The 13,068-nt window shown below is 39.2% G+C and overlaps 1 protein-coding gene across 8 annotated transcripts; it reads left to right on the plus strand.

Annotated features, from left to right (window-relative positions):
• The first annotated feature begins 255 nt into the window (after window positions 1-255).
• Window positions 256-10,193, plus strand: LOC123507120 (tigger transposable element-derived protein 1-like). Of its 8 annotated transcripts, XM_045259707.1 has the most exons (5): window positions 262-1,132; window positions 5,871-6,862; window positions 7,715-7,752; window positions 8,431-8,656; window positions 9,210-10,193. In XM_045259707.1, the coding sequence occupies exons 1-2, from the start codon at window positions 391-393 to the stop codon at window positions 5,876-5,878; spliced, it is 750 nt and encodes a 249-aa protein (XP_045115642.1). In that variant the 5' UTR covers window positions 262-390; the 3' UTR covers window positions 5,879-6,862; window positions 7,715-7,752; window positions 8,431-8,656; window positions 9,210-10,193. The 8 variants fall into 8 exon arrangements, with proteins under 8 accessions (XP_045115641.1, XP_045115634.1, XP_045115635.1 ...); XM_045259706.1 differs by lacking the exon at window positions 7,715-7,752 and having other exon boundaries at window positions 256-1,132; XM_045259699.1 differs by lacking the exons at window positions 5,871-6,862; window positions 7,715-7,752 and having other exon boundaries at window positions 256-1,132.
• Window positions 10,194-13,068: the final 2,875 nt, after the last annotated feature.

Genomic DNA, 13,068 nt, shown 5'->3' on the forward strand with positions numbered 1-13,068 from the left:
GAAGATCAAATATTATCACCAATACGCCTCCATAAAGCCCGTTTTTTTTTTTTTCTAATACACCTCTCCGAGGATCAGTTTTCCCTAATACAGGTAACTAATTTTACGCGAGTTTGTTTTACGCGTTTTTTTTTTTTTTTTTTAAATGTTATTACACAGGGTCCAATATCCAAAAAAATATTTGATTTATATTTTCTTTCTTTTTCTAGGTACACTTATACATGATACCTATATTATTAAGAGGCTGTGGCAGCCCGCGAGTTAAGCATTTGCTTCCCGCACTTCGCGCGCAAACAACAGTTTGTGAGTTATTCATACAGACGCAGTGTTTAGTCTACCTCACCCACGCTGGTCAGTTGTACAGTATCATAATTTATTTACATTTTTACCATGGCTCCCAAGCGTGTTCTACCATCTCTAGGTGTAAGAAGTGCTGCCAAGAAATCCAGGAAAACCTTAACTCTGGAAAAGAAGATGGAAGTGCTAGACATGTATAAAAAGGGCCTCAAGACGTCAGCGATTGTTAAAACTATGGGCTTAAATGAGAGCACCCTTCGTTGCATTCGGAATAATGAAACGAAGATTCGGGCCAGTGTGAAAGCAGGGTCCACACTAAGGTCTTCGCATTCAAGACCTCCAATTATGGGAAAAATGGAGAAATTGCTCTCGACTTGGATAGACCATCGAAATCGGTGTAATGTTCCGGTAAGCATGAAGCTCGTTCAAGCTAAGGCGAAGTGCATCTACGACGACCTTAAAAAGGATGACAAGAAACCCTTCACTGCAAGCTCAGGGTGGTTTGCCAACTTCCGAAAAAGATATGGCTATCACAACATCAACGGGACTCGTGAAGTAGCTGCTTCTGCCAAGAAACCTGGTAGTGAATACTCTGCCATCCTTAAAACCATCATTGAAGAAGGAGACTATTCATCTAAACAAGTGTTCAACATAGATGAGACTGGTTTATATTGGAAAAAACTACCAGAGACATACATGCCTGTAGAAGAAACCACAGCAGCAGGATTTAAATCCTCTAAGGACCGCTTGACTGTGATGTTTGGATGCAATGCAGAGGGTGACTGCAAGCTGAAACCAGTGCTCATCTACCATTCAGAGAATCCCAGAGCTCAAGGTAAGAAAAAATAAATGTCAAATTTGTACTGTAAAAGGGCATTGTCCTAATAAAGTCGTCCCTGTAGCTTTTCTTGTTTCCCAGCTCCCCTTCGCAGCTCTTTGATTTGGCAGACATGACATGGGAATTAGAATATGATACGAGGAGGCAGTGGACACCTGCCATAATGATAATTACGGTAAATTTGCAGTTTCAACCATCTTGTATTTCTTTTCCCCTATGTCTAACAAACTTGGGAGCCTCCTGGGAAAGTGGGATGTTAGGGTGGGAAACCAAATCTAACCTAACCTAAATTCTGTCCTGAAGTTATTATTAATTTCCGATAGGGTAAAATGGGGTTACAAATGCTTGTAGAAGTGTGATCTAGAGCGTGAGAATGTGTATAGTTATGTGTGGTGTATTGGTTGAAATTACAGTAATTACATAATTACTTCCAGTGAGATCTAATAACACTGGTTGAGGGGATGCTGTGAACTTAATAAAGCCAGCTGTGACCTCACTGAATGTTTCCCTTTGTGTCTCACAACACAAGGGGGCAGTCACAGCCTGTCCTCTAAAGACAACTCACTTCCTTCACACCAAACTACATTCACCAAGCTGCACGTACATTCTTCATTCAAGATTTAGAATTGGAAATGAAAATATGGTGACTTACACCAGCCAAGGAACTACATTCACCAAGCTTTTCACGGAATTTATGGGCTAAATTCTTCATTCAAAGCCCATTTAGAATTGGAAATGAAAATATGGTGACTTACACCAGCCAAGGAGTCCCTATTCTTTTTCACTTCTATGGGACTGGCACCTCAGTGGGCCTTTTTTTTTTTTTTTCATCACAGGTTTTGTTGCCCTTGGCTAGTTGTCTCTTACATAAAAAAAAAAAAAAAAAAAAAAAACTAACCTAACCTAACCATGCTATTGGTCAAAAGGGTTCTGAGGAAGACTTATCAGCAGTGCTTGTCATATCAACGAGGTTATGTTAGCTAGGTTAGGGTAGAATTAAGTTAGGGTCAGTTTAGGTTAAAGTTAAGTTTAGATTAGTTTTGGTTAGCATTTTCATTCCCAAATCATGTCACCCAAGTGAAAAAGCTGCAAAAGCGAGAGCCAGGAAATGAAGAGAGCTGGAGGGACAACCTTATCATGACAGTACCTGTAAAAGTAATATAGAATGGAAATAATAGAAGGGAGAGAGGTTCACACCCACCCACCCACCATGAGGAATCCACCATCTTCCTCCTCTAATCACTTATTCCACTCTTCTATAATTACTGTGGCATAGTGGATAAGGTGGTGAGCGTGGGATCGGGCAGGCGTCCACGCGTAGGTTCGAATCCCACCATGTGCAGCCTTAAAACACTTTGCCATTTGTCGAGTGGTTTAAAGTTACCTACATATCACCATGATACCCAGGTTCTAGGTGGTTACACTCAAGATGAGCTTGGGCGGTGATATGGGCCCTAATATGGGCACCACTATAAATAAAATTGCCTGCGCCACTAATGGGTGGAAGCTGAACAGCGCTTCCAATACACTCTTCAAGTATGCCTACAGGCGCTATAGGCCTTACCGTAAAAAAAAAAAAAAAAAAAAAAATAAAAAAAAATAAAAATAAAAAATAAATAAATCTCTCTCTTTTTCATATTTAACACACTTCACCAGGATATGCTCTACATTCTCCCTCTCCCCTCTGTAACTGTTATATCACTGGTTCAGCTCGTCCCTGTTCCTGGCTTTCATTTCTAGTTTCCCTGTTCTTACCTTCACTAACAGATTGCTATTCCAGTCTCCTACATGCCAATATGGTGCCTCAGGTCTTTCCTTCCTCTTGTACCACTTTAATGTGGACTTTGTTTCCATCCTTGCCTGCCATCTAACTAAACCACTCTTTTAAACCTTTTCTTCACCTGTCCTATCCTCCTCCATTCCTCAAGATTTTCCTCCTTTTCCATCTATCCATTTTTCTCATCCATGAAGATTTTTCCCTCATTACATGTTTTACCCTTCTATCTTCATCAAGTCCTTCTACCTTTTTCAGAAAGCTCAGCTTCCCTTTGATTATCCTATCTCTGAAGGTGCTCCAGCCCATCTCTACCTAATAGCTTCTGCTGTGCTGTGTGGAACACCTAACCTCCATCTACCTATTATGTTCTGTGTCTTTTCTAATCTTGCTAAATCTCCCTCCCAGTAATAAGTGCTTTCAAGCCCATACAGAAAGTATGGCACTGCCATACTTTCCATAGTTGTTGACTGTCCTGCTCCCTGCATTCATTATCATGATACCTGTCATCTTTCTGGCTTTCCGTTCATTTATTTTCATTTGTTTTTTCTCTTCCAATTCCTTACCTATATGCCTACCTCTAGCACCAGGTCAATGTATCTATCCTGTATATCTAGTATACTGTTCCCTAATACTCACTGTCCTTGTATTTCGCTGTTGAACTCCTTCACCTTGCATTTTCTGTCACTGTACCTAACACTCCACTCTCGTACATATATGCTGGCTACCTTCAACAACTCCATGTCCAGCTTCCTCTGTCATTAGTTCTATGTCATTAGCATAGAATAGACATCCTAATCTCCTATCCCCAGCTTTTACACCTTTCTTGACACTAATTCTTGTTAGTAACTCCTCTATGGACCTTTGGACTTAGAATATAGTTCGTTCCAGGAGGCTGTTAGTGTCCGAATTGTTCAAAGTTCAAAACCGTTAAGGATTGCAGCTTATTTTCCCATCCACTTCCAATCTTAACTCTGATGATTGCCTAAGCTTCTATCTTTGCATCAATACCATGTCTCTGCTCATTCTATTTTTACTTTCCTCCAAATCTCTTCATCAGTCTTGCTAAGTTTCTTCATTTTCTATTTTTGCTCTTCCTGTCTGATAGTGCCTTAGCTACCTCCTCATGACACCATACTTTAGTCTCGTTTTCCCTATTTTAAACTTCTTTGCACCCACAAACTTCTTTGCCTGGCACATTATGTTCTGCTTGATGTCACACTTCCATTTGCTTACTGTCTTTTCTACTCTCTCTCTCTCTCTCTCTCTCTCTCTCTCTCTCTCTCTCTCTCTCTCTCTCTCTCTCTCTCTCTCTCTCTCTCTCTCTCTCTCTCTCACTTTGCATGATTTCTTCCATATCTCTGCAGTACTTCACCCAGTCAGCTTTCTTAAAGTTCCACTTCTCTTTTCACACTTTCTTCCTGCCTTCTGTATTTCTCCTGGTCTTCCCCACAGGTAATGCCTATTAAGAAGTGGTCTGAAATATTTATTCCTTCACATTTCCTTCCTTCATATTTGGTTTCAGAAGTGCATGATCTTGTGTCACAAACTTATTGAGTTTCTACAGTAGAAGCAATAGATATAATTCAGGAGGGGGATGGATGGGCAGACTGCCTCTCTCTGGATCTAATAAAAGCTTTTAATGAAGTATCACATCAAGGATTGCTATGGAAAATTAGAAATATAGGTGGTTTACAAGGAAAAGTACTGGATTGGATAACAGACTTCTTAAAGGACAGAGAAAAGAGAACAGTGATGAAAGGTGAGGAATCAAAATAGTGCAGAGTTATAAGTGGAGTTCCACAGGGAATGGTTCTGGCCCCTGTAATGTTCATAGTGTATATCAATGATAATGGTTCATGAGGTGGACAGTAATATAAGCTTATTTGCAAATGATGTAAAGTTACTGAAACAAATGGAAAATGACATGGATTGTGAAACACTACAGAAAGACTTGAATAAGATCCATGAGTGGAGCAAGAAATGGGAAATGGAACTTAATGCAAGAAAGTGTAAAGTAATGGAACTAGGGAAAAAGCAATAGAAGACAGAAGAGATCTTACACCATGGGAGGGATAGAAATTCAGAAAACAAAAGAGGAGAAAGACCTGGGTATTACAATAAATGACAATTTATCACTGAAAAAACATGTAAACAACTTAGTTGGGGAAACATATGAGTTACTAAGAAAAATTAAATGGGCATTTACCTATATAGATGAAGAGATGATGGAAGAAATAAATAGAATACATGATTTGACCTAACCTAGAATATGCTGCACACATATGGTCACCACATGATAAGAAAGATGTAAGGAAGATAGAAAGGATTCAAAGAGCTGCAACCAAAATGGTTCCAAGTTTGAGAGACATAACAAGAAGGACAGATTTAAGATATTAAAATTTCCAGCATTATTATTATTATTATTATTATTAATTTTTTTAATGCAGGAGAGAAGCCAGTTAAGGGCAACAAAATCGTAAAAAAGAAAAAAAAAAAAGGCCTACTTGAGTGCTGGATTCATAAAAGAAAAGTAAAGAGTTAGCCAAAATTAAGGAACAATAGAGGAGAGAGAGGAGACCTAATTGTTAAGTACAGGGCATGGAAGGGGATAGACACAGTTGACAAAGGAGACCTATTACTGTGGGACTCAAGAAATACAAGGGGACACAGCATGAAATTGAAAGAAGACCGCTTTTAGAAGAGACATTAAGAAATGTAGCTTTCCAAACAGAAGCATATGGAACAAGTTGGATGAAACAGTAGTTTAAGAAAGAAATATTCGTGATTTTAAGGCTAAACTGGATAACTATACGTATGGAGAATGGGCAGCAAGAATATAGCTCTTTTCCTGTAAAGCACAACTAGGTAAACTAGATAAATACACACATACATGCATACATGCACAGTCCTTGAGATTCCCATTTCCTGTTTCTACAGTCTTTTCTTTTTACATTTCAGGGTTATGACAAGGCCTTCCTGCCAGTTCACTGGTATGCAAACAAGAACGGTTTGATGACGTCGTCTGTGTTCAGTGACTACTTCAAGAATAAACTGCATAGCGAATTGGAGGTCTACTGCAAACAAGAATGCATCCCTTTCAAGATTTTGTTATTGTTAGATAATGCTGCCAGCCACCCACATACACTTTGTGATCTCAGTGAGAACATCAAACTTGTATTTTTACCACCCAGTACAACATCCTTACATCAGCCTTTACACCAGGGTGTAATACAAACATTTCATTTGTATTATCTGCGATCAACCTTGGCTGACTTGGTGACAGTAATCAACGAGAAAGGCATCAGCGTGAGGGATTACTGGCGCAACTTTAACATAAAGAATGCTCTCAATTTCTTGAAGATGGCTTGGGACGAAGTGCCATCTAAGTGCATAAATGGTGTATGGAAACATCTCTGCCCACAGTTTGTCTACAATATCAAAGGATTCTCAATTGAGGGTAACATTACAACTGCTAAAGAAAAGACTGTGGTACTGGCCAAGAAGCTTGGATTTTATGATGTAGAGGAAGATGAAATTGAAGAGTTGCTACAGTCTCATCATGTTGAATTAAGCAATGAAGATCTACTGGAGTTGGAAAGAATACGAGTGAAGGAAGAAGAAACAGAAGCATCACAAACTCAACAACATGTTCTCTCACTCAAGGTGCTATCGGACGCTATGGGTAAATTAAGAAAGCTCTTGATATGATTGAGGAAAATGACCCAAATGTACAAAGAAGCTCCTCAGTCTCTTGCAAAGTGTTGGCAGATTTTAGGTGTTATCAAGAGATGTTGCTAGAAAAACAACAGAAGTCTGTCCAGATGACATTCTTGAAGAGGAAAGGAGAAGAGGAAGAAGAACAGTCAGAAGATGAACCACAAAGGGAAGGGCAGTCAGAAGAGGAATCACTAGAGGGAGAGGAGTTTGAATCAGAGTGACAAGCAATCAAGGTACAAACCAACATATGTCTTGTTTGATTTTATTGTTTTTGTTTTACACAACCTCGTCAAGGACACAATACTTGCTTAAATTGAGTTGCTTGTACACCTTCACAAAGGCCAATTTTCCCTAATATATCACCAAGGTCAGTTTTACCCACTACGTCTCCCCAAAGATTGATTTTCCTCTTGAGAGACCAGGATGCTTCCCCAACACTCCCCAAAGACTTGCTAGCTTCTCCATACCTCCAAATCAAGGCTCTGACTATATCCATCCTACAAGTTCTCAGGGTTTCCGATTCCTTCCTCCCCAACCACCCAGAAGCCGCGTGTGTAGCTACAGGAATCACACCACTAACATAAATCAGTCACACCAACTTTTCTACTTATGGCTTTCTTTTCACTGTCTCCTGTGCTATTCTTCCCCACCATTGCTCTGCTTTTCCCAGCTACTCCCTCCACAGCAGTTTCTTACACCTGCAGCTGAAGCCTTGTCTCCATGTCTCCATTTATCCAATTTTTCTTTAAAGTTATGCACATCATGTGCTGTAACAACATCACTCAGTGCATTCCACTTTTCCACCATTCTATGTGGAAAACTGTATTTATCCTTCACATGCTGCCTCATCCTGATCTTTACATGTCCTCTTGTCCTAGCTTCTGTCACCAGCACCAGGTCTTCCTTGTCTATTTTTTCTATGCCATTTATTATTTTATACATTGTTATTAGACCTCATTTTCTTCTATCTTGTAAGGTTGGCAGTCCCATTTCCTTCAGCCTTTCTTTATATGTTAGGCCCTTTAGTTCCGGCACCATCTTTGTAGCTTCTGGATCCATTCTAATCTTCTTGTATCTTTTTTTAGAGCTCAGTGACCACACCACTGCTGTATATTCCAGCTTAGTACGTATCATGCTCGTGATAATTTTTTTCATCATATCTTTGTCCATGAATTGAAATGCCGCTCCAATATTAGTCAGCATTTTATGTGCTAATCCAAATCTCATACTTATATGTTTTTCGTGGTTCAGATTTTCCTGTATAATCATTCCCAGATCTTTTTCCTCTTTAGTCTTCATTATTTGTTCTTCTATCAGATAGTTCCGTACTGATCTTCTCTTACTCTTTCCTAGTTCCATTACTTGACATTTCTTGGCAAAGAACACTAATTTCAACTTCTTACTCCACTCGTAGATTTTGTTTATATCTTCCTGCAGCAGCAAACAGTCCTCTCTCAGGTTTTGATTATTTTTAGCAGCTTTGCATCAGCAAACAAATTAATATAACTGTTTACTCCATTTTGTGCTTGCATGTGTGTGTGAGCATGTGTGTTAGGTTAGGTTAGCATGCCCATGTGCGTGTAGTTTGCTTGCTATTTTAGTGTTTGCGTGTCTGTGTATGGTTTAGTTTATTCAGGTCAAGTCAAGATATGATCAATTATATTAAATTAATTTACACTTCATATAACAAAGTTTACACATCAATTGACTTGTTACATCTCAAACTCTTAATATTTTTTCAGCTCATTTTTCATATTTCACTTCTTCCACACGACAAACAAAACTGGCATTTCTCCCACAGGAAAGGTGAACACATAGACACGACCAGTGAGTGTGTGCTCCACCAGCCCTTCCAAGCCCCATCAGTACTGCCTCTCCACTTGCTGTACTTCCATCTCAGCAGGGATGGGGTCAGCAGGAGAACTGTGGTGCCTGACTTGTCCCTGCTGCAGCTCCTCTTCACTGGCTGCCTGCTGCTGTGCTACTGGTCAGTGGGAATTGTCTGGAGAAGAGGTTGTTTACACTGGGTAAGAGGTTAGGGGTTAGTTATATTTGTCACTATTGTTGTAACTTTTTTCTCAATTTTTTCATCTTTTATTATATTTGTTATAATTTTTCATCTTTTAATATATGTTATAATTTTTCTAACTTTTATTAGACTATCATTTTTTGTCAGTCACCTTAGTTTTTATTCTTCTTCACTTTCTTTATCATTCTTTTCTCTCTGTCTTTGTTTTCTGTTTTTTTTTCATAACTTGTCTCACCTTTATCACATTTTTTAAATTTGATTATTATTACTTTTACTATCAACTTTACATTAATACCACAATTGTTATCACCATTTTCCTTTTACTTACTATGATGTTTTCACTCTCCATCACTTTTTTTTTTTTTTTTTTTTTTATTTATTTATTTTTTTTATTATTATCTATCACCTTATTTATCACTTGACACCACCACTACCCTTATAAACCATTTTGTCTGTAACCTCTGCTATAACCCTCAAATCACCTCAGTAATTAATAACACCTTCCATTCTACACCATATCATACACTAATACTCCTGCAGTTTCTTTCCAGAACAGGACAGTTTCTCTTGGAGCTGTAGGAGGCGATGCAGGAGGTGATAGAATACCTGAGGATATGGGATGGGGTCTGCATGCAACACCTCCGCAGGCTGACACCTGTGATGACCTTCTGATGTTTGTTAGCAAGCTTGTGGAGTATTGAAAGTATAAATGTGTATGTGTAATAAGTGGGAATTGTTGTGAAAATTAAGACTATTCATGCTTGTTTACCAATGAAAATATGTGGAGTAAGAGGTGGATGGTTAGAGAAATGTTGTTTGATGAAGGGCATTGAAAGTGTAAGTGTGTATGTAAGTGGGCATTATAGCAAAAATTAAGACCAAATGGTGTTTGTGAACTTAGAACAAATTTTTGGATTAAAAGGTGGATGGTTTGGGAAATGTATTATTGAAAGTATAAGTTTGTTTGTGTAGTAAATTGATATTGTTGTGAAAATTAAGTCCAGTTATGCTTGTGTACTTATGAAATTTTTTTGAGTAAGAGGTGGAAGGTTAGAGAAATGTAGTTTGATGAAGGACATTGAAAGTAAGTTTTTTTTTTTGTAGTAAGTGGGAATTATAGTGGAAATAAGACTTTTTATGCTTGTATATCTATAAAGGAAAATAAAAAGAAAAGGAGAAATAGGGGTCAGTTGTAAAGAAATAGAGATGAAAACAATGTAATCAACAAGTCTAGTATTAAAATCTAGGTGGAAAAGAAAGATAATATGAATGGGTTTTGCTAATCACATCAAACTGAATCATTATGTTATGTTTATGGTGAGAGGAATTATCTATTCATATATCAGCCTTGGAATTCCACACTGGTTGATATATAGATAGATCTAGATAGATGGTTTCTCCATATGAATAGGATATAATGATGACTGGATAAAAGGACTGAACAATGATGAATGTGTTAAGTAAATGTCATTATTATTGTCACAGGAAAATAAAGTAGTGAGACAGAAAGAGTTTATTAAGATACTCAAAGTTTATTCATATTAGGAATTGTGTTACTGTGATTTTTTTTTTTTTTTTTTTTTTTTTTTTTACGTAGGGAAGAGGGCCAGCCAAGGGCAAATAAAAGAAAGTTAGAAAAAGGCCCACTTGAGCACTGGCTCTCCAAAGAGTTCAAAAAGTGCCAAAACCGTCAGCCAGAATTAGAGGAGCAAATGCCTCGATACCTCCCTCTTAAAAGAAGACAAGTTGTAGGAATTTGGAAATACAGATGCAGGGAGGGAGTTCCAGAGTTTACCAGTGAAAGGGATGAATGATTGAGCGTACTGGTTAACTCTTGCATTAGAGAGTTGGACAGAATAGGGATGAGAGGAAGAAGAAAGCCTTGTGCAGCGTGGCCGCAGGAGGAGGGAGGGGAGGCATGCAGTTAGCAAGATCAGTAGAACAGTTACCATGAAAATAGCGATAAAATATAGAAAGGGATGCAACATTTCGGCGGTGAGAAAGAGACTGAAGACAGTTAGTCAGAGGAGGGAGTTGATGAGACGAAGAGCTTTCGATTCCACCCTATCAAGCAAAGCTGTGTGACTGGAACCCCCAAACATGCGAAGAGTACTCCATACAGGGACGGATAAGGCCCTTATACAGAGTAAGCAGTTGGAGGGCGAGAAAAACTGTCGGAGACGCCTCAGAACACCTAATTTCATAGAAGCTGTTTTAGCAAGAGATGAGATGTGAAGTTTCCAGTTAAGATTATGAGCAAAGGACAGACCGAGGATATTCATTGTGGAAGAGGGAGACAGTTGAGTGTCATTGAAGAAGAGGGATAGTTGTCTGGAAGGTTGTGTCGAGTTGATAGATGGAGGAATTGAGTTTTGAGGCATTGAAAACTACTAGATTTTCTCTGCCCCAATCGGAAATCTTAGAAAGATCGGAAGTCAGGCGTTCCGTGGCGTCCCGCGTGATCTGTTGATTTCCTGAAGGGTTGGACGTCTCTGAAAGAACGTGGAAAGATGTAGGGTGGTATCATCAGCGTAGGAGTGGATAGGGCAAGAAGTTTGGTTAAGAAGGTCATTAATGAATAATAGAAAGAGAGTGGGTGACAGGACAGAACCCTGAGGAACACCACTATTAATAGGTTTAGGAGAAGAACAGTAGCCGTCTACCACAGCAGCAATAGAGCGGTCGGAAAGGAAACTTGAGATAAAGTTGCAGAGAGAAGGATAGAAGCCGTAGGAGGCAGTTTTGAAATCAAAGCTTTATGCCAGACTCTATCAAAAGCTTTTGATATGTCTAACGCAACAGCAAAAGTTTCACCGAAATCTCTAAAAGAGGATGACCAAGACTCAGTAAGGAAAGCCAGAAGATCACCAGTAGAGCGACCTTGACGGAAGCCATACTGGCGATCAGACAGAAGATTGTGAAGTGACAGATGTTTGAGAATCTTCCTATTCAGGATAGATTCAAAAACTTTAGACAAGCAAGAGATTAAAGCTATAGGACGGTAGTTTGAGGGGTTAGAACGGTCACCCTTTTTAGGAACAGGCTGAATGTAGGCGAACTTCCAGCAGGAAGGAAAGGTAGAAGTCGATAGACAAAGTTGGAAGAGTTTGGCCAGGCAAGGTGCAAGCACAGAAGCACAGTTTTTGAGAACAATAGGAGGGACCCCATCAGGTCCATAAGCCTTCCGAGGGTTTAGGCCAGCAAGGGCATGGAAAACATCATTACGAAGAATTTTGATTGTAGACATGAAATAGTCAGAGGGAGGGACAAGCCCAGAATCGTCCAAGGTGGAGTTGTGAGCAAAGGTTTGAGAAAAGAGTTCAGCTTTAGAGACAGAAGAGATGGCAGTGGTGCCATCAGGATGAAATAAAGGAGGAAAGATGAAGAAGTGAAGTTATTTGAGATGTTTTGGCTAGATGCCAGAAGTCACGAGGAGAGTTTGAGTTTGAAAGATTTTGACATTTCCTATTTATGAAAGAGTGTTTGGCAAGTTGAAGAACAGACTTGGCATGATTCCGGGCAGAGATATAAAGTGCATGAGATTCAGGAGATGGAAGGCTCAAGTACCTTTTGTGGGCAACCTCTCTATCATGTATAGCACGAGAACAGGTTGAGTTAAACCAAGGTTTAGAAGGTTTAGGTTGAGAAAAGAATGAGGAATGTACGCCTCCATGCCAGATACTAACACCTCTGTTATGCGTTCAGCACAAAGAGATGGGTCTCTGACACGGAAGCAATAATCATTCCAGGGAAAATCAGCATAATACCTCCTCAGGTCCCCCCAACTGGCAGAGGCAAAACGCCAGAGGCACCTTCGCTTTGGGGGATCCTGCGGAGGGATTGGAAAAATAGGACAAGATACAGAAATGAGATTGTGATCGGAGGAGCCCAACGTAGATGAAAAGGTGACAGCATAAGCAGAAGGGTTAGAGTTGATGTATTAACATTGTTATGATGATTTATGCATTTATACAGTACATAATTCTTATTAATTATGATGTAATGTTCATTGATTTGTGTGTGTTTCTGTCTCCTGCTTAGTACCATTGTTTTTGTTACAGGAAGGTATTGCATGTTGTAGTGTCTTGCTGTGTAGAGAGGTGACTGTAAATACCTGTAAATATATGTGTACATGCATGTGTATCACATGTTTTATAATGAAGGTTTGCTCTGACAAGCTTCTTTTATTTACTGGAAGAAAGCTTTATCTATGTATATTTGAAACCAAGAAAGGAATACAGTTATGAAGTACAAGTATCATTCTCTCTCTCTCTCTCTCTCTCTCTCTCTCTCTCTCTCTCTCTCTCTCTCTCTCTCTCTCTCTCTCTCTCTCTCTCTCTCTCTTTCACACACACACACACACACACACATTGGGATAAACAGTTATATGAATTTATTCACTGATGATGC

The sequence above is a fragment of the Portunus trituberculatus genome, chromosome 21 (genome assembly GCF_017591435.1).
Source record: "Portunus trituberculatus isolate SZX2019 chromosome 21, ASM1759143v1, whole genome shotgun sequence".
Classification (NCBI taxonomy): domain Eukaryota; kingdom Metazoa; phylum Arthropoda; class Malacostraca; order Decapoda; family Portunidae; genus Portunus; species Portunus trituberculatus.